Consider the following 25,057-nt stretch of genomic DNA (forward strand, 5'->3'; position numbering starts at 1 on the left):
GCCTGTCATGGCTTCAAGCCTAGAATGGACCTGTAACAAGGATTGACTATCCTGCTACGTGGTAATGAATTGAGTCTCGAAGGTCTGTATAGGCCGGCATGTTCGCGTAGGACGTTACGCCAAATAGAAGCAGAAGACGAAGACCATAGATCCTGAATGCTCAAAATGCTCATATTCTCGAATCTCCTTTGAGAGTGGTATAATAGAGTTAAGTAAAAGAATTGGAATTAATAATTACGACCTTGGAGTTCATTGGAGCTGCACGAATTGAAAAAAAAATCAAACATCAAGGTCATCCAACATCCAGCTCAAACTCCATTAAATGATCTGTAAATCATTCTTGATTAGCCCGTGCAAATGGTGCCAACGAATCTCTCGCACAGAAGAGCGGTCGTCGGGCTGAATCAGAGTCACATTAAAGTTATATCTTAATAGCCGTTAAGCAAAACGGGACACACTCTAGGAGCAATAAGACGACCGGTAATGACTTGGCAGCAGAAAACACCTACAATTTATTCCGTGTGACAAGCAGCCATGAAAGCCATGCATACAAATCGACGCTAAACAGAGCGTTGCTCGTGTTTTAGTTTGCGAAAGAATGAATACGAATGCGAATTCTGCACGTTTGACATTATGAAGCTACTCGAGCTTCTTTCAACTACATTAGCAGCATAGTGACCAAAGAACAAAATAGCAAGCACTACAATTCAGGTTAAGTGTGTTAATTTCTCGGTTTAATTTATGAACCTGGCTGTGTCCTGGCAGCTACTCTCTCCACAACAAGTTCCGTGCGTGGCAAAGCGATTTTGTTGCTTGTACAACATCAAAAGCATCGTGTCACCGCGTCATCATCATTCACTGCTGAAAAGGGTGCGTGACTACACGGCACTGTGTCAGAACGATCCACTCACACACACACATACACACACTCATCGTTGGTGGGTGGGTGAGATTGTTGCAAAACGGCTCACACAGGCCTGGCGGGAAAATCTGGACCACACGCCATCGTGCGCGCCGCCTCTACCTCGGAACGGTTTTCACCTGACCACCACCTACGCTGAAATCATATTTTTAGTGTGATTCACCCTCAAAAAAGGTGAGCTGGATGTGGGTGTGGCAAGGTGTGGTGTGGTCGGCGAAAAACTGGGGAAAAAGATTAATTTTTACCGAAAGCAGAGGGCCGTGTGTCTATGTGTGTGAAGGAATGGTTGGTCGTGTGCATTGGAATTTGGTAAATATTTCGTCTGCTGGCGCGGAATGACGCCGGCTTCTTTATTATTCGAACGAACAGCGAACAGCGGGGGCGCGTCAAACAGAATCTTTGCAAATAACAGTTGTTGGTGTGGATGGATTAAACTACTTAGCCACGGCACTGGTGAGGAGGTAGACGAGCGTCGTAGTCGTTTTTTTTTGCTCATAAACAGAAGAGAAGCAAATTTTACAAAACCAATAAACTCGTGGACTGTTCCTTTTTTTTGTTGCAATCCTCTGCTATGAACCGCGCTTTAACCTCATTAATTTAAGCCAACGATAAACAATTATGTATCGCGCGTTTGACCGCGTTTGCATATTGAACCATCCGCTTTTTGCTACTGTTTTGCAGTAAAAGACAATGAAATCATAACTTTTTCTTCTTTCGCAAGCCGAGGGGGGATGTTTTGTCAACATCTTATTGAACACGCAGGCGCCACTGATTGCGAAAGAAAAGAAAGAGAAAATCTTCAGAAAAAGCGGCCAAGTAAAAGCGCAATAATTGCGTTTAATCAATACCCGTAAACAGCCTTGAATTGTGAGAATAACGTATTATTTGAAAGTAAACAGCTGTCATGCGAATGCCATGGGGAAATGGGGTTTGAGTTCGTCGCCTACTTGATTTTTGTCTTGATGGCTGGGCAGGATCAACCAAAAACCCTTCCTCGAGTCCAAATTTAGTAGATCGTGATTGTTTGCTACCTTCATAGTGCAGAATGCAATTTCATCTAGTTGAAAGACATCTTAAACCCGACAAAACCCACCTTCCCCACCGTGTGAGTCAGTGACGAGTGGAAATGTATGTTCCATTAAGCTATTTCGCTCTCTGATCTCTCTGCTTGCAGTCGGCTTGCAGTTTGCACTTGTTCCGCGGTGATAAATGGAACCAACGGCGGACAACCAACTTGCCAACTTGTCTCGCACGACACTAGCAAACTAATCGTGGGATAGAATCTGCTCTAAAAAAAAAAACAAAAAGACTCATCTTGCTCCTTCCTCTGACACAGCTCGGAACGAAATAGCTCTGTCGGTAGCGGTAACGTTTGCCATATTAATTAAGCCTCGCCATGTGATGTGTTTTTGAGCGATTTAAACATTGATTCGTATTTTCCTCAAACGGCAGCAGGGCAAATCAATCAAAAATGCACCAACATGACCGTGTGTACGGTTCGGAACGTGAGCATTGCTCGATTGGCGTTGGTGAAAAACATTCCATTCAACAAAAATGCTCCGTTCAGTAATTTCTATCACGCCCGCGCTTCCCCCAGGTGTGGGATGAACCTGTCACGGGAGGGGGAGTGGCAGCAGATGTGTAATAATAATATTTTTGGCACAACTCAAACCCCCACAACTCGATGCTGCAGTTTTCTAACACTTGCACCGTCGATCGGCAGAGCAAGTCGCCCGATTCGAACGGGTGCGGCAAATGTGCACGGTCGGCTTTAAAAATATTTCAGTCCCATTGGCGTTGATCCAGAACGGGTGGAGGAAGTGAAAAAAAAAAAACAAAAACGGAAAGTCTGCCAAATGCACAAACACGATACAGTTGGGCACCCTTTCCTTTGGTTGACAGGTCCATTTGGCGATGATCTTGCTCGTGGGGATGAAGATCACTCGTTGCAATATTTCTCTGCAAATGGTAGTCCGTGCGTTTGTTTGTATTTTATTTTTTCCCCCATTTCTTTCTTTTTTTTTGCTGGCCTTTGCTAATGAAGCAGTAAGTGATCCTTCCCTTTTGCGGGGCACGATTAACGGCAAATAAATTGCTTACATTCACTGCGCCAGGATTCACCACCCGGTTATGGTCATTTTTTATGGCATTCATTAAAAATATGCAATGTGACCGTGTTTAGTTGCAAACAGTACATTCGATTGTCTTGGCAGCGGTGAGCCAAGGTACCTGGTGCCATGATTGCATGTTTACATACGAAGAGCTGTATAAACTACACTTAAAAGGACAACCACTCTGGCGTACGAATTTATTAGTTCAAAACATTCGCTTCGTCTGGCTTATGTGGATAATTTTAGTAATAACAAAGGGATTTGTGTAAGATGAACTGGGCATTTGTGTGTTTCGGTGGTTTAAATTAGCTCTTAGTGCCCGGTATGCCAAACAATTGTATATTTTATCAAACTAGATCCATAATGGAAAATGTGTTAGGGCTGCATGTAGCATGTAATATTATAGAAATTGTTTTTAAAATGTAGTAAAAAACCTTAACTAATGTATTCTAATGATAAGCTAACACAAATCATTTATAAATAGTAATAAACGTACATGAAATCATTTTTTGTCAAGATCAAGAATTTTTAAAAGCAAGCGTTTGATTGAAAACTTTCAAGGTCGTTTCGATTGAAATATTTCATGACAGGAAACGCTTCAGCCTGAAATGCTGCACCATTTTTAAATCCCACGTGGTTTGGTCGTTAAAATTACAAAAAATTGGCGTTTTCTACGTTTTACTGAAGCAAACAACTACAAAAGCTATGTAAATGGTTCTAAAATCATTCAAATGAATAAATTAACCCAAAACTTTCATTCCAAAAGTCGAAAAAACGGACCAATTGATCATTTATTGCTGTCGCATTTTTGTAAGTACAGATTTTTGTTTGTTTTTCATGTAAAAAAAAGGTATCATCACTAGCTCATATCCTGCTGAACCACACACACATACACTGCTCTACACTACACGCTTAATAAGCTACACCTTAAAATCTAACAGAAACGATACAAAACCAGTGGGTGAAGAATGACGGCATTTTGACGGCGGTGCAGCACACATTCCCCAACTGCTGTTTTTTGCTTCTACGTTCGATCGTAAATAAAAGAAGTTTGCCTATTGCCTTCGCCCTACCAGCTACTACTGGGAATGTTGTGCTACTTTAGCTCCTGCTAGTATTGAGTTGTCTCTCTTGTAAAAATTTGTCCCATGTCCCATGTCCTTCCGCCCTCCAGAGAGACCTTCCTTTGCTTGTCAATAGTACTTTGGATTCGTCTAGTAAAAGCCCCTGTCCCTACTATAATCTACGATAAAAAGAAAACAAAAGGAAAGATACAAAGTCTCTTACACTAACGCTCGCTACTGTACTGTAGTAGATGGAAGTCTTGGATGCGTTAATGGGTCAGTGTTTTTGTCGTGCAAAAGCTACACGCACGATTGTAAGTGAAACCCAACCAACACATGAGGAGATAGTTGGCTTAGCCTTAAAACGAAGAAAAATTAAAACTCTCGATACGGTCAACCGTTATCGACAGGATCACAATGTGGTTTTTGCGTCACGTGGGCTCAAACGAACGGTAACGTCGTCCTGTTACTTGTAGAACCGTCTCCGCAGGCTCAGGTAGCACACCAGCCGGTAGAAGAGCGTCATCGAGATCAGGATGGTAAGCTCGAACAGTAGCGTGGTGTTGTCGATGCGCACGTAATGCAGCAGAACCTTCGGATCGTCAAAGTGGCAGTACATCTCGTCACATTCGAGCCGGGCCCGGTTGTAGCCGAACACAACCAGCACGACCGAGACGACACCACCACGGATGAAGGACACACGCATCAGCCACTGCATGAGTACGGGAATCTGGGGGGCAAAGTCGAACCCGTAGATGGCCAACCCAAGGAATGGTGCTATCGTTAGTGGTCCGATGGCGGAACCGTTCTAAAAAACGATAGGGAAAAGCGTGAAAATTTATGGAGAACTGTTGTAAAACCATCCCTTCTTACCATCACGTTAAAGGTGGCACCAATCATGAGGCCAAATCCTTCCGCACACAGCGAAACGATGATGCCGACGAGCGCAAACAGGCAGTAGCGGAACAGCTCTGGTGGCAAACCCGACAGCCAGTACACGAGCAGGGTGAACACAATGTTGAGCAGCAGCTGTACGGGCAGCCGGGACAGTGTTAGGGCAAGATAGTAAGGAAACAGTCCGTACCAGCGGTTGAAGCATTCCTTCTTTACCAACTTCACTTCTCGCGGATCTGGGAGAGGAATTTGTGAAGAAGATTAGGATAGCTCTAGAAAGAGGCAGTTCGACAACTGTACTTACAGCTCAGAATTGGTACCATGACCTGGGTGTAGCAGAAGAAAAAGCACACTCCAAGACAGAACTTGAGATGATCGAACATGCGTGCACCGTCGTTGGCTGCATTCAGGAAAATAAGGCCTGGAAAAGAATAAATTTATTAGATTAATGTCAAAAGGATGATTTGGTAGTGAAAATTGCATAGCTTCTGGTGCAACAGAAACCATAGACACAGCTAGACGCCTAAATGTAGGCAAACCTACCGATAAATATTCCACACGCAATGTGATGTACCAGCTGAATCCACAGCACTGTCCGGTTGCGTATGATTTTGGTCCACATCAGCCGGAACAGTACCCAGAACTGGACGAACCCGGACACGGCGTGCCGGTTGTGAAAGAAGCGCGTAATCTGTTTCATCTTCTGTACCAGCGTGCTGACGTGCGGGCCCTGTCGGTCCAGTACCATCGAGGTGACGGTCGGTTTCAGGACGAACTCGCCGACCGGCTCCAGCGAGGACGGTTCGTGCTCGGAGGAGATCGAGGCGGGTCCGGAGCTGGTGGCACCAGCCCCCGTTAGCTGCAGCTCGGAGCAAATCGACTTTCCATTCTGCATCGCGTCGGCAAGCGTGGGAATCAGTTCCTGGGTGTCGCTATCACAGATTTCAATAACTGCAAGTTGAGAAGGGATGAGTAAAGTTACTGTGAAGACAGGGGATATGGGAGTCAACCACTTACTAAAGTCCGCTGGATTGTAGTGCCGAGGGCATTCGATGTTCAGGTGCGCTAGGAAGGGTACGAGTGCCTTCGGATTGCCCTGGTACACGCACTGGCCGCGGGCAATCACATAGATGTGGTCAAACAGTGCGAAAATGCTCGCCGACGGTTGATGAATCGTGCAGACGACGGTACGATCCTGGCGGGCAAGATCTCGCAGCAGCCGTACGCAGTTGGCTGCCGTCACCTCGTCCAAACCGCTGGTCGGTTCGTCCAGAAAGAAGACGGACGGATTGGCAACCATCTCGAGCGCGATCGAGAGTCGCTTCCGTTCGCCGCCGCTCAGTCGCTCGGCCGTCACATTGCGCCGATGGTTCAGGTTCAGGCTGGACAGTACCTCCGTGATCGTTTCCTGGCAGTCCGTTTGGTCCTTGATCTTAAGCTTGCATGCTATCGCCATCAACTCCTCAACCGTCAGCATGGGTTGATGGTGATCTTCCTGGGTGATGTAGCATGACGCCTTCTTGTTCAGGTGTACCGTGCCCTGGACACCGGATTTACTGTGGTGGTGTGTTGGGTGAAGTTCATCAAAGAAACGAAAAGAAAACAGAACAAAAACTGAGTGACGTGAAAGGAAATGGAAACAATTGTTCACGGGACCGGGCCATTCCGGATGACGTTTGCCGCAACGAAAATGGCACAAGAACGCACTCGTGAACAAGCGATTCTTTTAACCCAGTTTAATCGTTTTAATCGGGTTGCATTAATTAAGCCTGCTACTTTGTAAAAGTGTAAAACAAGGCCGTGATAAAGGCCGGGTGAAGGTGGAGAAATGAGGTGCATTTTGTTAATTACTTCTCGGTCACCAGTTGACCCAGAATGTAGCACTTGTTCTAATTATGACAGCATACTTAGACCGGCTATGTTCTGTTTTCCACGCCTAAATTTAGGCAACATTATTACATCTTAGTTATTACAGATTGTTCGTGCATCCATAAAGCTTCTTTAAGTGTATTTATGGCTTATTAATGTCCTATTTAACTACTTATACTCAGCTGCGCATTAAATTCCTTTTTGATTATTCAATTCAAATACAAAAATGTTGCTTGAAACATCTTTACACGCCCAAATGTATGCAATAGTACTAATCAAACATTTTGTTGTTTTTAGAGACTTTTGATTGAACTATTTAGATACAATTTTTAATGAAAATGTCAAAGTTTAACTCTCATTCTGGGTGCTACTTTTCCTTAATTCAAATTGAAACGGCAGACCATGAACCTATTCGCCCGAATTTTGCGCAATGTCATAGAAATTGAATTTTAAATAAGTCACCGACAGGACGCCTTTCCTGCCTGCAATCGTTCAGTGCGATCAGTGCAACACGCGAGCAGGTGCAATTAGCGTGTGCATAAAGCATACAAAACGGCATATGCCCCACCGCTCCGCAAAATGACAAATGGCCATACATTAAGCGCACTCGTCGCGGTGTAAAAGAGATGTAAATGTCTACCACGCAGGCGACTACAACGGGACGCGCATGCGGGGAAGTGGCAACACTACCTGCGATCGGACCGGACGATAGCGACAAGCTGCTCCGGTTCCGTTTCGCTGCACATCTACCAATCTATCTTTGCCGTTACATACAAAAAAATTACACATACAACTGCTTACCCTGTGCAATATGCGCGCTCAGGCTCATAAAAACCTCGCACCCAATAGCACAGCGTGTCATTATTTGCAATGATAGAAAGAAAAGGGACGGCACAACAGCAAAGCGGTTTCGCACTTACAGCAAGGTCGCGTTAGTGTACGCGCATTTATCATGCGCGCGTAGTGCATCGCGAACGTATCATTAAACAATAATACCCCAATGTGTCAAACCTACCCTTGTGCCCTGTGCCTTACCCGATTCAGTAATCTTTGCGGTTAGTGAAATCGAAAGTAACAAAACTGACGGAACGGAGCGAAGGAAACTCCTGCTCCACGTACGTTGCTAACCTAGCATTTAACGGTCGGGTGACAAAGCAATAAAAATGGTTCCCACCTCGTGCTTAATCGATCACTGCGAGTGAATGACAGCCTGCAAACCGAGCCAAATTCAAACAATGCTTCGTTTACTCAAAACGATCGTCACACGTACAAAACAAACATTGAACGTTAATTGTCCCAAGGGGAGGTTGCTTTATTGATTATGTCTTCAGCTTGCCAGACTTAACCTGGAGCTGCAACGGGGCGGGTGTGTTGCCAGCATAAATTACTTCATATTTATGCACGTGCCGGAGGTTGGTTCCGTTGGGCCTGTCGGGCGAGCAAAAAGCGCCCCGATCTTTATTGATCCGGCAGAGAAAAATAATTGACGGACGCGAAGTGTGCAACATAGCGCTCACGGACCTTCGAGAACAAATGGAACGAGATGAAAGAGCAGGCGAGGGTTGGCGGAGTATTTCATAAGGGTAATCCATACTTGGCAAAAGGCACACACACACACGCGCGCGCGCACTCGCACTCGTTTGTAAGACATGATCGATGGCGAAGACGTCGTTCGGGCGACCCTGCCGGGCATGTGCACGATGTGCGATGTATGTGAAAACTTGGTTGCACTTGCTTCTTGAGGGGCGCGTGCTTGCACACACTCGCACGATCGATACCGGGCCGGTCAATGGCCCGATTTGCGTATGCGCTTATGCGTTTTGTGGGGTAAGGGCCACCGACACACAATCTCACGAGATGCGAGATGGACGAGAAATGTGGGTGAATTAATTACGGTAGAATAGGGGAGCGGATCACTAGCGATGGACGATAATTGGTATATTAGGTGATAATTACAGTGGGGCAGTTAATTTAATTATCGTATCACTATTTTTGCTGAGAGGTAAGGAAACGTTGAGTGAAAATTGATTGTTTGATTGATTTTAGATCATATTTAAACATTATTCTCTTCCATTTGATTCGTATGACATGATTGCCTATGCTAATCGAAGATGTTTTAGTAATACAATTTGTCAATAGGTGGCGCTAGAATCCTTGTTCGTTTTTAGTCGTTGTTTATTGAATTTTTAAGCCAAATTTCAACGTTTCATTCAAAAGAATCTTTAATAACTCAAACATTACTTTATTTGCATCTCATTTGAACGACTTGAAGGTAACACGCGCGTTCTGTGGCAGTATGAATGCATGCTCCCAACTGAGCCATGTCCCGATGCGTTTGTCTGCATATAAAAGTGATCGTATGCCGTCGTGATCTTTTTTAAGCATACTTGGCATTCTGCCAGTTGCACTGTAGACGATCGCCCGGCCGACAAACTATGCAGCCAAGAAGGCCAAACACGCAACCAGTTCTGCGACACGGCGAGGCCAGCGAACCCGTGTGCAACGTGATCGGGCAAAGCTAACACTGAGATAGTTCTGACTCAAGCGGGAGTAATGATTCGTTTTGATGCAGCATTTTTGGAGCTCTTTTTAAAAAAGAGCTTGAAAATAGAAGTTTTCTAATGAAACTATCATGGCATTTTGCAACCAAAAGCCCCCTTAAATACAAAGTTAATCCTTAGTCACATCTTAGCGCTTAGAGGAAACTGCTTCTAGTCGCAGGGGCAAAAACGTGCCAGCCAAGTGTCATTAGGCACAAATGTGCGATTGTTTTTCTGAAGCGTGTGGCCTCCCACACATGTCTGTCAAGAGCCATCAACAGCAAGATCGTCGGAGATCAGCTCTCGTGAAAGACACTCTGACGTCAGTGGGGCATTAATTTTGCTGCTCTGCTCAACTAACACTGAAACTATTCTTTGTGTTTGCTTTGTAGCAAGTTGTAACAGCAAAAGGGATTGTCAGATATGTGTGAGAAATGACCAAGATTCTAGGGTTAAAAGTGAGCACCCTACATGGCCCTATCGGCTCAATAGTGTGATTTGAATACAACCTCTTCAACACTCCCTTTGGTTGGGGGGGTCAAATACAACAGAAAGATCACGCGCCGAAGGTTTGTTATCTAAGAGGTGATGCGTGTTGCCCGCTTCCTTATTGCACCGCGTTCGAGTACACTTCTGATAAGGTTCAAATGTTACGTACGGCACCTTACCGACATCTTAACAACGCTTAAACACCCAACTGTAATTCTTGCGTCTCGTGTTAGCCCCCGGGGGAGCCAAACCGTCCGCTTGTACTGCACTTACCGATAGCCAGAGATTGCGTTCAGCAGGCTGCTTTTACCCGCGCCCGAGGGACCCATAATTGCGGTTAACTGTCCATGCCGGAAGACACCGCTGACGCCCTTCAGGATCGTCCTTTTGTGACTTTCACTTACTGTGGAGAAAATAAGGGTAGATAGAAAATAAAAAACGAAGCAAATTAGTTAAACCATACACAGGCAAATATTAAGTAATACAACCAAATTATCGTTACTGGAGTTGGAGAGGGTTGCTCACACACATCGCTCAACAACTTTGATAGGTATCTTGACCATATTTTTGAAGCTATTTGTGTCATGGTCGCACCTGAGGCTACTTCTTGCCCTCATCAAAGTGGACGGATTGTTCAAATCTGATAGGTTAATCCTCTTCACTGTTGATTGACACAACGCTATGCTACAATGGGAATTGTTGGGTAGCTTTTTGTATGAAGATGACCTTCACAAAGGCAAATCAAAGCCTCATCTCTGTGAGACAGCTGTATCGGATAGAACGATTATAATGGCCGGAAGGCAACTTGTCAAAAACAACGTGTGGAAGTTTGGAATTGGAATTGGAGAGGCAAGCAATTTAGTAGTCTTTGTAAGCCTTCAAGTAATTTGATTTTAATTATTTGTTTACAAAACTTCCGACAAATGATCGTGACGATCGATCTTGACTTTAGCGACACCTTTCCCTCTTAATACGCTTTAATCATTTAGATAAAAAGAACGTCATAAAAACTGTAAGCCATTACTCTCATCTCATGGTTCTTTCGCGTTCTCAGTACCGCACCAAGGCAGAGCTGTCCCCCTGCTAGGTGCGGGGGCAAAATAATTCATTTAAAATTACAGTGCATCGATGCACCGCCACCACTACCACCACCACAACTGGTTAACCTCGGGCCAGGCTTCTTCCTGGTACTCTCACTGGGTTCTGGTGTTCTGTTTTCTGTGCACCGAGTCGCACACACCGAAACAACATCAAGAACCCGTGTCCGCTCGCAAGCCGAGCGTCTTGCTTACGCATTGACGCACGACTGCACCGGTAAAGTGCATCCCAGGCCCCAACACTTACGGAAACTTTTGCGTACGTTGACCGCATACTCGATGTCTTGGAACTCGACGTCTTTCATCTTGAAGCCACGGTGGTGATTGTTGCCGGTGCTGTCGAGTGCACTTTAAGCGGCCAACTGCCGGATGGGACACACACACACACACGCTCGTCCGGGAATGTTCTGCCTTTGGGTTTGTGTGTTTTGTTCTTGTTCTCGATTCAACTTTAGGGTTTTTTAAGGATTATTTAAATTACACCTGTACGCTGTACGACACGCTACGACGAAACTTCCTTCTGCTAAGGCGTATTCCATCAATCCATGTCCGCGTTTTTCTTCAATTATGTGATGTTTTTTGTTCTAAAAATGAAGTAAAAAAATATACATATAATTAATAGACAAGAAGAGGACAACAAAGACATTGCTACAACTATATCTTCCGGTGCAATAAAAAATGTAAACAAACGTAATTTTGATATATTCAAGCTCTGGACCATCCACCTCGGTTCGCTCCAAACAACAGCTCAGCTGAACTACACCCAACCCCGGAGGTAACCGGTTTCTAGCTGTAACGTCGAGATCAGACAACCATGCGTATAGGGCGGCACAAATCGATACACTGTTGTGGCAGGCAACCATTTCACCTTGATCTTGACCGAACGTTGGTGTTGCTGCTGCTACTCGACCAATGGCCCTCCCTCCGTCCCATCGGAGCGATTATAATCATTGCTTTTGATCCTTGCCTTGGCCATTCTACTGTTTTGCTTTTATTTTCGCTATCCTCAGCACCTCATCTCGTGCTGATTGCTCTGTGTCTTGTTCTCTCTGTTGTTGCTGATGTTGCTTTTACAACATGCTGAAGCCAACAGCAGGATAAGCGTGGGGAATGACTACGGGTTGTTATTTGTTTACTTCGTCTTTTTGTAGTTGGGCTGAAGCGTGGATTTGGTTTAGACCACAAAAACGATCAAAACCATCAGAGTTGATGGATGCTGCCGTATTTGGAGAATAATTGGAATGATTCTGTGCCTATGGCGTCGTTTGGAATTTGGAGTCGATCTCAAGGTTACACTGATACAGAATCTGGTTTATGAATAGATCTTTCTGTTGAATTTTAACGATCATTTTAATGCGATATTAGATGAAGTTATTGGATGATTGCTAAGGGAAATTATGGCTATTTTGAGAACTACAGTACATTGAAATATGCAACCTGCAGGAGAAATTCCAGAAGCTTCGTACGATCAATAGTTTTCCAGCAAAAAGGCACGATCATTTCAGCACAGGTGAAAGGTACACCTGGTGCCACTCACCACCCAGAGCTTCAAGGATACGGCAACGTCACCCGCGAACGTGCATGCATTTACGTGCATCACGATTTTTGCGAACCAGACACAAAACTCCAACTCCAAACAGGAGTGTCTAACGAGGAGATGCATCGTTTACAATCCAAACGACGTCCGATGTAACAATTGCACGACACGAAGAGCATCGACGGCATCGATCGGCGATCGAAGATCGAACACTTGAATGGACGTCAATTCGTGTTGACCTCAAACGATGAACCGACGATGTTCCGCCGCATTGTAAATTAACGAATCATTCCTTCGCATCCGGTGTGTGTGTGTGTGTGTGTGTGTGTGCGCACGTCGCAGTGTGTCAACATAAAGTTCATAAACTCCAGCGTGGCGTCCGCAAACTGTCAGCGACGGTTGCAATGCAAATGAAGCTACTGTTTATGCACACCCCGTGATGGCGGTACCCATGACAACGGTGAAACAGCAGCACAACCGACATCGATCGCAGGGCGGTGAACTGACCGGTGCAATGAGGCGAGAAGTTCGGTTCCCAAACAATTACATACATCAAGTGAGGTGAGAAAAGATGATTACATCTTGTTCCCACTTGTGTTTTGTGCAAAACGGAAGCTCCAGCGGGGTTTTATCATATCACGACACGGTACTAAGAACATTAGTTACCAGTGAACCGGAAAATGTCCAGCGTAACGTCTTTATTTACTGTGGGTAAGTGAACCCGGTGGATGAGTAATACAGCCGCAACATAAATAATCAAACGATGCTGTAACCTTTAACCGTAGCAGATGATTTGAAAATTAAATCACCAGGAATGTTGTTCTAATTGCACACAACAGAAGCAAAGAAACGGCCAAGATTAGCGCTTTTAAAGTAACATTACGACAAGGTGCACAATTTTCCTGTCAACGCGTGCTGTTTAGTGACTCATTTAATTATCGAGCGAGACGCTCTCGCGACGGTGAGACATCGATTGTTGCAGTAGATTAACATTTTTTTAATCAGTATAGGTAACGAACGCAATTAAAAGGTATAATGAGCGACTTACGCAGATAATAAAAAATGGCGAACGAATACATTAAGTTGATAGAGCGATTTTAAATATCTCCTGTCAAAGAATGATAATAGCACTTGGAGCGGAGATTGATCTATGTGTTTTTTTAATTTTCCGAAAGAGGGCGCCACTACCATAAGTATCAAAATAGAGTTAATTTCACCATATTTTGTTGATTGGTGATTTGGCTTCTATTTAGCTTATTTGAACCTTCAATTCATTGCAAATAGTTCTATAAAACAATATTTAAAATACTCATTTAACAAGAATATTTTTGTAAAAAAATCCCAATTTATCTTAACATTGCATCGCCATCTCCTGACATACCTCGAAATGTACACTTAGTACTTAGCAGTACCAATCCATAAAACTAATAGAAAAATAAATGGTTTGCTGATGAAACACCCGCGTAATGATAGTCATGGAGCATAATTTATGATTAAATGGAACCATTATTCACCACTTCCAGCTGTTCGCCATCGATCGAATCGTTTCATAACTCCCAAGCGACCACCGACTGCACAAGAACGACTCATTGCAACGAACAAAAAAAGTGGTACAAAACCTACGAGCTTTCAAACACAACCTGCCAAACGGCTAAACGATTCTGCTGGACGGTGTTCTGCACAACCGAAAAAAAAATCAACGAACCCGTTCCCTATCTTATGCTCCTAGAAGGTCGCGTTTAAGTTTTCTAACCATAAGCGAGTACATTCTGTTTTTCTTCCACAGCACCTCCACAGAGTCCACAGTCAAAACCGATCATCTGAAATCGAAATCCCCGTCCACACAGCAGCGAGCACTCGGTTTGCTGTTGCAACATTCTGCATCAACTGCAGAATCAGTTGGTACGGCCCCGGGGCACGATCATATGCATCCGAAATGTACCACGAACCGGTTAAAAGGCGAACCATCAGTGGAATGGGACTGCAGGCCTAAGAGAACTGTGTGGTAGAATGTTTTGGATTTTTCTGCTTCTGCCACTGTACTGCTGCACTGGAACGTGGTGACACTTGGTGGTGTTTGTGGTGGGATTGGAGCTCGTTTACACTTTTGGACAACTCGCGACGACCGCGTCGCGGCTTACCCGTCCACCCCGGTAGCGCCCGGTTCAAGGTTGCGCCTCACATACTCAAACTTGACTTTTACGACGCATACCGTCACGCAGTGAAGAAATGTTTTACCTCCACCTGGTGCACCTGCTGACTGTTGGTGGCTTACTAATTAATAAATGTCCAAAGGAAGAGTTGTAAGGTGAAGATTGTGGCCTGGATTTGAAAAGATCAAACGACTCAGGTGGCTACTGTTTGCATGCATCGTTATGTATTTTAACCTTGTAGTTAAGATGACGGCATATCGAAAGCCTAGCATCAGAAATCTGTACAAAATAAATCATACTTGCTATCAAGTTAATAGTAATTTTGTTAAGGATTAAAAGACATTTCACAAGACACATCAAATAGTAGCTTTGTGCCTTAACTACAACTGTACAACTCATCTTCCGGTTGGCATATCTCCTCAAACGATTTCTGAACAAAGAAAGGAACGTGATATAGCTTTCCCAATGTAAACAAATTGACGTAGCTCTTGGCACAAAAAACACCTTTGCACACTGTAATCGATTAGTGAAGGGCACTATCAGCACCTGTACCGATTACGTACAAAACCCAGGGATCCCGGGGGACACTAATTGTACGGCTTCACACGCCGGCAAGATGATGGGGAATACGGTGGACACACACGTGTACTAATGAAGGGTTAGGGCAAAGGATGCCATTATTAGCTAATGTCCCGCGCGGGGCAGGCGTACTGGTCCGATTAAGTCATTCCACTGGATAGTAAGTATTATCACGGAACAAAACGTGAGTGATCACGTTCGACGGCACCGGTAAGTGGGTCACTGTGGCGAGGAGTACTCAAGTTCGTGTCCAGGAATAAACTTGGTAAAATATTGGTTACCGTTGAGGTTATCACGAAATAGCTTAGTAGAAATTTTTTAGAACAATTTTAGTACAAAACTCTTTAAATGTTCTTGAAGGACTTGGACAAGCAAACAACACGCTATTTCCAATTTTAGACTCACTATTACACACTTCGCATTATACTACACATCATCACCTTTGGCCCTTTCGGTGTAATATTTTATCCTAGCCACCCACTTCCTGTACACTACCAATCCATCAGAATGCTCACCATAGGCTAGGGCGCACACTTCACACTCTTGCACATTGCACATTTGCGGGCGGATAGCAGCAGTTAATCACTAAGCCACACAGCCACTGAGTGCACACCAAACGCAAGCGATATGAAGTGCTCCACTGATTAGCACCGCACTAACCACTCGCCTACTTAACAGTCCTGGGTGGCTTTGTTCCGCAGCTCGATCCACTTAGAGGCTGCGCACGGAAGGCGCAGGGTACTCACATGCACTCCGTTCCGATACTATGTGCTGCGGTGTCCCATTTTGCTACGATACTGAAGCGCGCACGATACTGGAGCACCGATAGTGTGTGGATTTCTGCCAATGAAGTTATCACCACCGCCAGCCCGGCACACACCAAGTGTGACCTAATTGTTGGCCAAACTGCGCAACGAAGCCCACGTGTGCCGGACGAGCGCGACAAACGATAACATCGGGAACAAACGCTCTGCTCGAACGCCGCGGCGAATGACGTTCCACGATCACCCGCGCCGCGGTGACTAATTGTCGCAGTTTACGATCAGGAATGTACCCTGACCGGGCAAAACAAAGCACGCTGGAATGATTCGATTAGCATTTTATTGGCCACTTATAATTGAATCGGATTGTTCAATTAGTTAGCTCCCTGATGGTGGGTTTGCATGATCGAGCTGACAGATGCAAGGTATGCAAGGGTTTGACACACTGTGTCGTCGTCACAAGTAGCCTCATTTTTTTGTATCCAACGCTGACTCGACGTGACGTGTGATCAAGCGGATCGAATCGAAGGTCAGCTAATGAGTGGGGGAAATAGCGGTTCAAGTAGAGTGTCAAACGATCGTCTCGATTGCTTCCCATCGATTGTTAGCTACTTCAGTGAGTTAAGGTGTTCTAAAAACGTGCTTCATCACAATGGTGCCCTATTTGTCTGGAAAGGTGTATTCATTTTAGTTTCGAGTTGAATTATGAGAGCAGGATCTAGTTGAATTTAAACAAAACAAACAATTCAATGCCACACAGCCATTGCGCCATTAAAGCTCCCAAATTGGTAACAATTCGGTAAAATGGGATTTTCCCACAACACCGCAAGGCCACACCAAATGTGCGAATTAGACGAAGGTTAGCAATTCGCAGATTCTTTATTGAGCCTCATAAAAATAACCCACAAACAACAATAGTCGGCAAAACCCACAAAAAAAGGCACACAATTCCGTCCACTGTTCACTGTTTATGTAACAGGAAATTTCGCCACTCACGCCGCTACTTTTATGGTACACCGTACCACAGCCAACATCAAAGATTATTTATTAATTATACATTCGACAGTGCGCGACAGTGCGCTGGACGCGAAATGGAGGTCAAAGATTAGTCCAACAAGTGACGTCCAGCTCATTCATACCACTCGCCGCTTCCCGCTCGGGTCATAAATGAACCATAACTCGGATGCATTTGCATACGAGTGCAGCAGGAGCATGTGCGACCGTTGTATATTCCCCCCTCATAACGCATCGATCGATTTACATCGTCGTGCTGCTGTATGGGATTTGAACAACAACAGTTCACACTATCGTACAGGTCAACAAAGTGTGAAAGAAGCGCTCCTTTTCCTGGGTCGATTTGCGATTAGACGAGTGTGCCTGTGGTACTAGACTTTGAGCCTGACCTGGGCCTGTCAGGGGATCGATCTGTTTCATCAGAAAAAAAGGAATTACAAACAAAGACTAAACACTTTCAGACTCACCATAAACAAACCCTAACACTTGAGCTGTGTGTGTGTATTAATTCTTCACGAGCTTCCTCGAGTGAGAAGACAGATAAGGGCTATGACTACAACTATTGAGCAGCTCCAATCACAGAAGGCTCACAGGCTCGCAGATTAGAACGTCAAGATTAATTCGACAGCTGGACAGTGTTGGTTTATGCTAACGAACTGCTGTGACGCGCCTTTTAGTGACACGTCAGTCAGCGTGTGTGTGTGTCTGTGTGCTTACTAATACCCGGACCTGCACCGATTGCCAGGGCCAAGGATATGCCTACCAAGCGTGGCCTACTAGACCGGGGCAAGGTTTCATCGATCGGCTATTCTTCAGATACACCTGAACAAAGCAGCACAGTGTGCGTTTTGACAAAGCCCTTCCTGCAACAGAAAAGACTGCGAAACTGGCCTACTCCTCCTTGGAAACTGATTCTTGATCCTCCTGTCTAGAAGCTGTTGGCCGGCAAACAATCACACGCCTCGATGTGTTACTGATACTAAATTATGTCATCGCCACGCACGGAGTTCCGTCTTGCATTTCCAACTGTTGCCGGAAAGAGTGTTCCAGAACTTCTAACACCCTAGGCACGAGGTCGAGGGATGGCGTCGGTTTTTAGCATCATTCTGTCTTATCAGCTGAAGCAAGGTTTTGCACCCTCCCGGCCGAAGCATTGCACTACACGTGAGAATGTTTTGCCAACTGCGGAGCATTGCCTTATTGAGAGTAAAAACTATCAGGCTTCTGACTTCTGTTGGAATTTGAACTCTCTGAAACGGCCTACGAGGACGTTCTACGTAGAGAAACGGGGATAGAAACAAGAAGTTCTGGCAAAACTGCTTGAGCTCAGTAAAGTACGCACAAACACTCAACCAGAACAGAGCAAAACAACAACAACACTCCCTTAAATAGCAGCTGTTTCTGATAAGCACGTGTCAGACTAGGGGGAAGAACAGTTAAAATCCCTTCCACACAAAACTAGAACAGAACGATGTTAAGAGAAAACAGAACCAGCGGCAACACAAGCTGCAAATTACAACACTAACCGGTCATAATCATACAGGTTACGTTGTTGGAGGTGTGCTGTTTCTTCTGGGACCTGTGCAGGACCCACCGGACCATGTTTAACCTGTTACCTCCTGACCCTGCCAATTTGCACCAACCATCATCATCTACATCAGATCTCCGTTCCACGGACTTTGTATAATTAACTGTGTCAACTTAACGGGCCACTGGAATGCTACTACTACCTGTCCACTACAGGCAGGAACGTTGGTTCTTATCCGCAGACTGCGGACGCGGATGTCCATTTAATTATTGATCTTTACGCGCACCCAGCCGGGGAGGCATTGGGCACGTGCAACACCCAGTCTTTCTTCCGAACCGTGAGCACGGTTAATCGACCGCACGCAAACACAAGGCGTGATCGCGAATATTGCGGAAGGCAACCACTCAAACGACCTTTTGCGTGGCTGCGTGTCGGCGCCTTTACCCCTTACGCAGCTGCAGCACCGAAGGGGAAGAAGGTTGGGTTTTTAATTGAAGTTAAGCTAGCTGGTCAGCAAATATATGTAGTCAGTGTCAGTAGGCGTAAGAGCCGTAAGTCGCGTAAAGTAAACAACAAACAAAACAATCCAACCAGCGCAAGTTATTGTTCAAGGAGGAGCAACTGCTGGGTAACGGGTTTGAATGCAACGGTGGTTTTATTTCTTTTGCGACCTCGCTGGAGGATAACAAAAGAGAGTTGAACATTGTCCGGTAAAAAAGGAGAGCCAGTAGCGGATCTAACGGTAGGCGGACTAGGCGGTCGCCTGGGGTCCCGCCGATTTAGGGGCCCCGTAGATCGCCATTCTATAGTATGCCGTATGAACAGAGTACTAGCGACAAGAGCCCCCAGTACAACACCCCCCCCCCCCCCCCCCCCCGGCACAGCAACATTTACCATTTACAGGGGCCTCAACTCGTCTTTCCGCCTAGGGCCCCCGATACCCTTAATCCGCCACTGAGGAGAGCTATCAATTACTGTTAAAAATACATACTAATGCCATAAAGAAGGATATGGCTGGAAAGAAATAGACTACGAGAAAAAGAAACAAATCACTCTTTGACAGATGAGCCTCGAACGCAGGATGCGTCTATTGGCAAACAACCCCTTTGACGACTGCTCTACATAGCAACCTGTTGCTAGGCGTGCTTGATAGTGTACTTATTAGCTGTCATTTCTTTTAGGCTCTCTTCTTCAACTTCCATTTCAGCGACACAGAAGATAAAATTAAAGGCAAACGTTGCATAAAGCCACGCGTAAGCACTTTCCTTCTTTGTGGCACAGCAAAAAACAAAACGTTTGTCTTGACCTTAAAGCAACCTGCAAACAAACACGTGCGGTTCATTAAAAACTCCTCATTTTTAAAGCACGAAGCACATTTTTATTGCCACTTGCTTCAACCGCGTTAATGCTTAATGTTAGCGTTAGACAATTAAATGTGTTACATTTCTTGGAATGACTTCAATGTGCACCTTTTGCCGCTACCTCATCTGCGTACACCGAGCTGCGTCAGCAAGCCTTGCAAGAGGCTGTGCAGCTGTGGTCCCAAAACCAGTTTGACGACGCTTCTGAAGCAAACAAACATCAGTGTCGGATTTTTGGCCAGTGGAGTGACGCACAAACAAGTTAACACTTTTTGTTTGATTCTGTTCTTGTTATTTGTGCAACACTTTTATTACTCATGTGCTCATGTGAATGCAGCTAAGCGATGCAGCTGCGTTGGGGAAATATTTACACAAGCACAAGTAGCGCTGTATGTTGTGTTCTGTTAGCTCTATGCATACATTCAAATGATTTTGTTGGAATCAGCAATACGAGCTGACCATTATTGCTACCAGAATCTAATCAAATAATGATTTTGTGAAATAATTGTGCTTTTAGATTCGACCAATCATAAAAAAATCATTAGCACATTTTCCCCTACAGCCATCCTACAATGAGCAAAGCAAACAAACAGCTCAACCGATAAACCAATATTTCAATCAACCTTGAACCACTTACACACTGGGCCGCCGCCGAAGGTACATCATTTCACAGCCACAAACTGCACACACCTGCACCCCATTGCAATGTGCATCGGTGCAAGTGCAGCTGCAACCGTACCCATCATCATAAAACGGTTCGCATCGAGCATACCAAAACCAAATGTATGCATGTGGTCTTCCTTCCATGTTGCCATGCATGCAAGAGCGGCCACCACCACACGCTCTACTATTGCGCTATTACTTCCAAATGTTTGTGCAAAGGAGACGCTGCATTGGAAATGCAGAAGAGTGAGGGTAAAAGCGTGGTCAGAAAGGTTACGGAAACGGTGGCGAAAGGGGGGTGGATTGGCAAATTGTTGTAATTGTACGTTGGGGGCATAAAAAATCGTTCATTCTTTTGCCAGCACCTTCATGCTCCAGTTCTTCCATTCACATCTACACTCTGTGCCGATTGAAATACGCATCCATTCCGCACGCAGAACCTTCCTGAAGACGGTGCCCTTCCTTTTGTCATCTTGCAATCAAAAAAGCATGGTGCGTTGTTTTTATTGCCCTTTTGAAATCGGAACACATGTCGCAAATCGTGCTTTTAATTGCAGTGTATCCGCCCACCGCATGTATGTACCAGAGCTTTCATCCATTCTAGTAAGCTGAATTAGAAGATAGCGTGATCGTGGTTTGCTCTGGTTTGCTCAACAACATTGAACAGGAAGCGCGTTATGCCTACACACACACACTCACACACGGTTGTTGGGGGTTCGAGAGCGCAGAAATGCACCGAAATTAAGTCCAATGACACACACACACAGGCTTGTTGCATTGTTTGCTGGTTTGTGGTCAGTGAAACAAAATGAGCCACAAAAGCCAAAGAAATCCAATTCCATTGATCAATTGTTTATATTAACAGCAACTCTAGAGCAAGAGGAAGCAACTCTAGAGCTTACGGTGCAAACTTGTAGTCCGCAATGTAAGATAGCCTTCCACCAATCGACCGAGAGTGTGTGGCTGTTGGTTTGAGGCAATTAGAGGTCACTATTACTGGAAAATGATGATTGGTGTAGAAAGGTACAATGCATTCGTGTGGTTACTGGCAGGAAGCAATAATGCTTGTAACCTCACACAAAAAGTGTCGGGAGAAAGAAAGTCGCAATTATTATACACACTCTACCCGATTTTCTTTGCACCTGCAATCTACTGCTGTCATTAAATCAATAAAACTCAGTCCCTTAATTGTGTCATAACAGATTCTTAGAGTCGAGATTCGATCCCATACCTTGCAGTGTGGTAGCGCAACCATTAAGCCTCAGCGCTATCGACCTGTCTGCCGTAACAGGCGTATCTAGCGCAATATAAAGCTACGACTCAGGTTCTGATGAGTTTATTTCTTTGACGCCTACCCTCTTCTTCAACACCTTATCATACAAAATCAGTCAAAAACGTGCTGAATGTTCAGCGCAATGATAAACACTCTGCCACTAACCTTAATTCAATTCAACATTGATTACAGCAGAATTCAATTGTTTCTTTGCACCACCCCTTTTTCCTTCATCCATCAAAAACCGTCCGAACCCTTGACCCTTAACTGGTGCCGGTTTTAATTGTGATTTCAGCATTGCCGGGGGGCTTTCGCACACGTCATCGCTTGGTGTGCTTGGTGCTTAGAGCGAGCCAGTCGGAAGCATAAGGCCATGACTCGGCGCACCGTGCTTCATGGACTTTATGGGATTGGTAGAATCATTCTCACTCGTGCTTGTTTGAGTACTGGACAAATACGGCACCTACCGAATGATACCAAGGACACCAAGAACTCAAGCATTGAGAGTCAATGCAGCCTGCCTGATCTCAGTCTACCGACCGAAGCACCATCTTTGTCGAAAAAGCGTCAGTGAAGGGATCGCGCTCTCGGTAGTGCGAAAGCGTTTGCTAGTTCTTTAGTGGCCTTGTGGCTTCGCGTTCAATGCATTTTTGGAGATACGGAGTAACGAGCACAAACCCACTCTAACACGCGTGCAGGTCGTCTTGAACAGCGTCGAAACGAACCGCACCGAAGCAAGGAAGCGAAACGAAACGGCCCACCGAGCCGAGCCGTGAACCGCTACCAACCTTCAAGTACGACCACATCTCGCGCTGATCTGGTTGTTGATCTAAACGATGTCACAAAGGGGGAAGGAGCCAGACGCGGTGAGGAGCCTGTAAAGGAAGATCGGTCGGCCGGTCGGCATAACTAATTGAAGCTAACGGCATCGTGCGTAGATGCCCGCGAACGGTCGTAACTAATACAGCTCGGTTTGGCACGTTGACGATGACGCTCGCCGCTGCAGCTGTAGTCGCACTCCACGCGCGCACCAAGATGCCTTCCGGCGGCGGCGGCGGCGACGAGTTCTGGCGCATAAATTGTTCTATTACAGCGGTACTTTGCGACCGAAGCGGACAGGGGGTGTGTATTGGTGAAGAGAGTCGCGTGTGTTTTTTTGCACCAAGCTACTGAACCGTGGCTACCGTTGCCAACGGGGTGGCGTGATTCCGCTAGGGTACAACCAACGACCAGCCATTGTCTAGCTGGCGAAGCTGGCGCGGTAACTGACCTTAGGTGTTGAAGGTGTTGCTGCCGATACCGTCGCCACCACCGAAAGCCCGGAAGACATTTTACTTTCAAATAACATAAACCAACGCTGTCCACCGGTTGGAGTGACTTTGGTGCACAAGCGGTAACAACAAAAATCGTCTCGAAGACGAGTAAAAGGCACAAAATGTGTTACGAAGGGTTCTAGCAAACGCTTGCTTAGACGTTGGTGTGTTGGACAAACTATTCCTCTATTTCGCTAACCATCTCTATCGCGTTCCAGTAACCCTGCACAGAGCCATGCGGTCGGATTGTGTGAGCGGTGACATTTGTAATTCAACCCAGCGTGAAATAAAAAGCCTCTCGCTTTTTACCGTTTGCAAGAAGAAAAAAAAAAACCGCCAAGCACTCGGAACTGGAGATGATTTATCATCAGTTTCCTGCTCGGGTTGAGATTTGTGGGATTATATATTCCAAGCTAATGGGGTTGTAGAATCGATGCAACAGGTGGACCGATAGCGATTGGAACGTGGAACTCGATTTGGTCGGCTCGGATAGAAATCCCAACGATCAGCAAAACACGCTGTGCAATGCAAACTCAGGGAAGTCCTGCGTTGAGTCATTAGAAACTTTGACTTTGTCCGGTCGTGTTTAAATTCCAACCTCTTGAGGGCTTTTCTTTCAGGTGTTTGTAAAGCTTTTTGATAACAATCATACACTTTGAGATTCTGGAACCGTTCTGGAGCTGGAACTTGCAATCACTTCCGCCACGCCACTAACGTACTGTTGGCTTTACGCTTTCCGCTTCTGCCTTTACGATGCACAGCTGAAACGCAACACATTGAAGAATTGACGAAGAACAATGATTGAAAAAAAAAAACCGACCAAAATCCAATTACACTGTGTCACACTTTCACCGGCATTCACTTGGTTGTGGTTGTAGAGGAGGACCGCAAGGTAGCAGCAACAACAACAAAAACTGAAACCAAAAGGGCAAAACAAAAAAGCGACGACCAAGACGACGTTCGGGGAGTGCTTGCTGTTATATCAAATGTAGGACACTTCTTGAGCTGCTTCAAAGAGCCAACTTCACAGCAGCTAAGCACAAGCCCTTAGTACCTCTCTAGAATGTAAACAAAGCAAACGTACTGCTATGCAACGGCAGACATTCCGAGATGTCACTAGCCTGCCTCGAAATGCGCCCACAACGTGCTGGAACATTCCGTCGATCCATCCAAGTGCACATCGTCGGAAATTTGATCGTGCATGGCAAGGGCTCTCTTCCTTGTTGAGATTCCCCAAACCCCCTTCACTTATCTTCCAAGTATGACCTCAAACGTTGGAAAGAATAGGATATATTTGCTCGGAAGAGAAGGAAAGAGAGAGAGAGCCACAATCACAACAAAAAATGCGGCCCAACAAAAAAAAACAAAAACACAGAACTGACCCCCCAAAATTATAGCCAAAAAAACGGGGGAAAAGGGCAACTAACCGTCAAACACTCACACACATAAACACAATCACATAACACACACACACACGTTCACGATTTTCTTCGTCTCGATTCTCACAACCAACCACCGCACACGGAAACCTCCCGCCTGTGTGTGGCCGCGTGTTTTCTCGAGCTCGGAACGAAGAGTCCGCCGACTGTCGGGACCGAAGTGTACCGGACGGGTTGAGAACCAAAACAAAACTGCCGCTCGCGAACGGCTCGGAAACGCATGCAACCCCGCGACCAGTATGCGCTTCGGGGCACACACACACACACAGAGACGGCAACGCGAGCGCGCTGGCAATACAGTTACATGTACGCACGCATGGAAACGGGGCGCTCGTCGACGACTACTGCGACGAGAGAGCACTGCCGCTGGGGTCACCAGAACGCGCTTTTGTGCGCGCTGCGTAACGCAGTACCGTGGGCAATGCGCGATTGATGGTAGCAAGCGTGCTG

The 25,057-nt window shown here is 45.5% G+C and overlaps 1 protein-coding gene across 3 annotated transcripts; it reads right to left on the reverse strand.

Annotated features, from left to right (window-relative positions):
• Positions 1–3,785: 3,785 nt before the first annotated feature.
• Positions 3,786–24,808, reverse strand: LOC120957259 (ATP-binding cassette subfamily G member 4). Of its 3 annotated transcripts, none has more exons than XM_040379357.2 (8): positions 24,596–24,808; positions 11,234–11,570; positions 10,163–10,292; positions 6,009–6,547; positions 5,535–5,942; positions 5,296–5,412; positions 4,971–5,227; positions 3,786–4,905 (listed from the first exon to the last, which is right to left on the reverse strand). In XM_040379357.2, the coding sequence occupies exons 2-8, from the start codon at positions 11,289–11,291 to the stop codon at positions 4,564–4,566; spliced, it is 1,851 nt and encodes a 616-aa protein (XP_040235291.1). In that variant the 5' UTR covers positions 11,292–11,570; positions 24,596–24,808; the 3' UTR covers positions 3,786–4,563. The 3 variants fall into 3 exon arrangements, with proteins under 3 accessions (XP_040235291.1, XP_049465925.1, XP_049465924.1); XM_049609968.1 differs by lacking the exon at positions 24,596–24,808 and adding an exon at positions 15,771–15,915; XM_049609967.1 differs by lacking the exon at positions 24,596–24,808 and adding an exon at positions 15,696–15,719.
• Positions 24,809–25,057: the final 249 nt, after the last annotated feature.

This window comes from Anopheles coluzzii, chromosome 3, assembly GCF_943734685.1.
Source record: "Anopheles coluzzii chromosome 3, AcolN3, whole genome shotgun sequence".
Lineage (NCBI taxonomy): Eukaryota > Metazoa > Arthropoda > Insecta > Diptera > Culicidae > Anopheles > Anopheles coluzzii.

Bases quoted from the DNA above. Each gene is read 5' to 3' on its own strand.
- LOC120957259 (XM_040379357.2), bottom strand. From the start codon at position 11,291: ATGAAAGACGTCGAGTTCCAAGACATCGAGTATGCGGTCAACGTACGC. The intron at 5,413-5,534 runs GTAGGTTTGCCT...ATTCTTTTCCAG, and splicing joins TGCGTGTGGAATATTTATCG to GCCTTATTTTCCTGAATGCA. The intron at 4,906-4,970 runs GTAAGAAGGGAT...ATCGTTTTTTAG, and splicing joins GTGCCACCTTTAACGTGATG to AACGGTTCCGCCATCGGACC.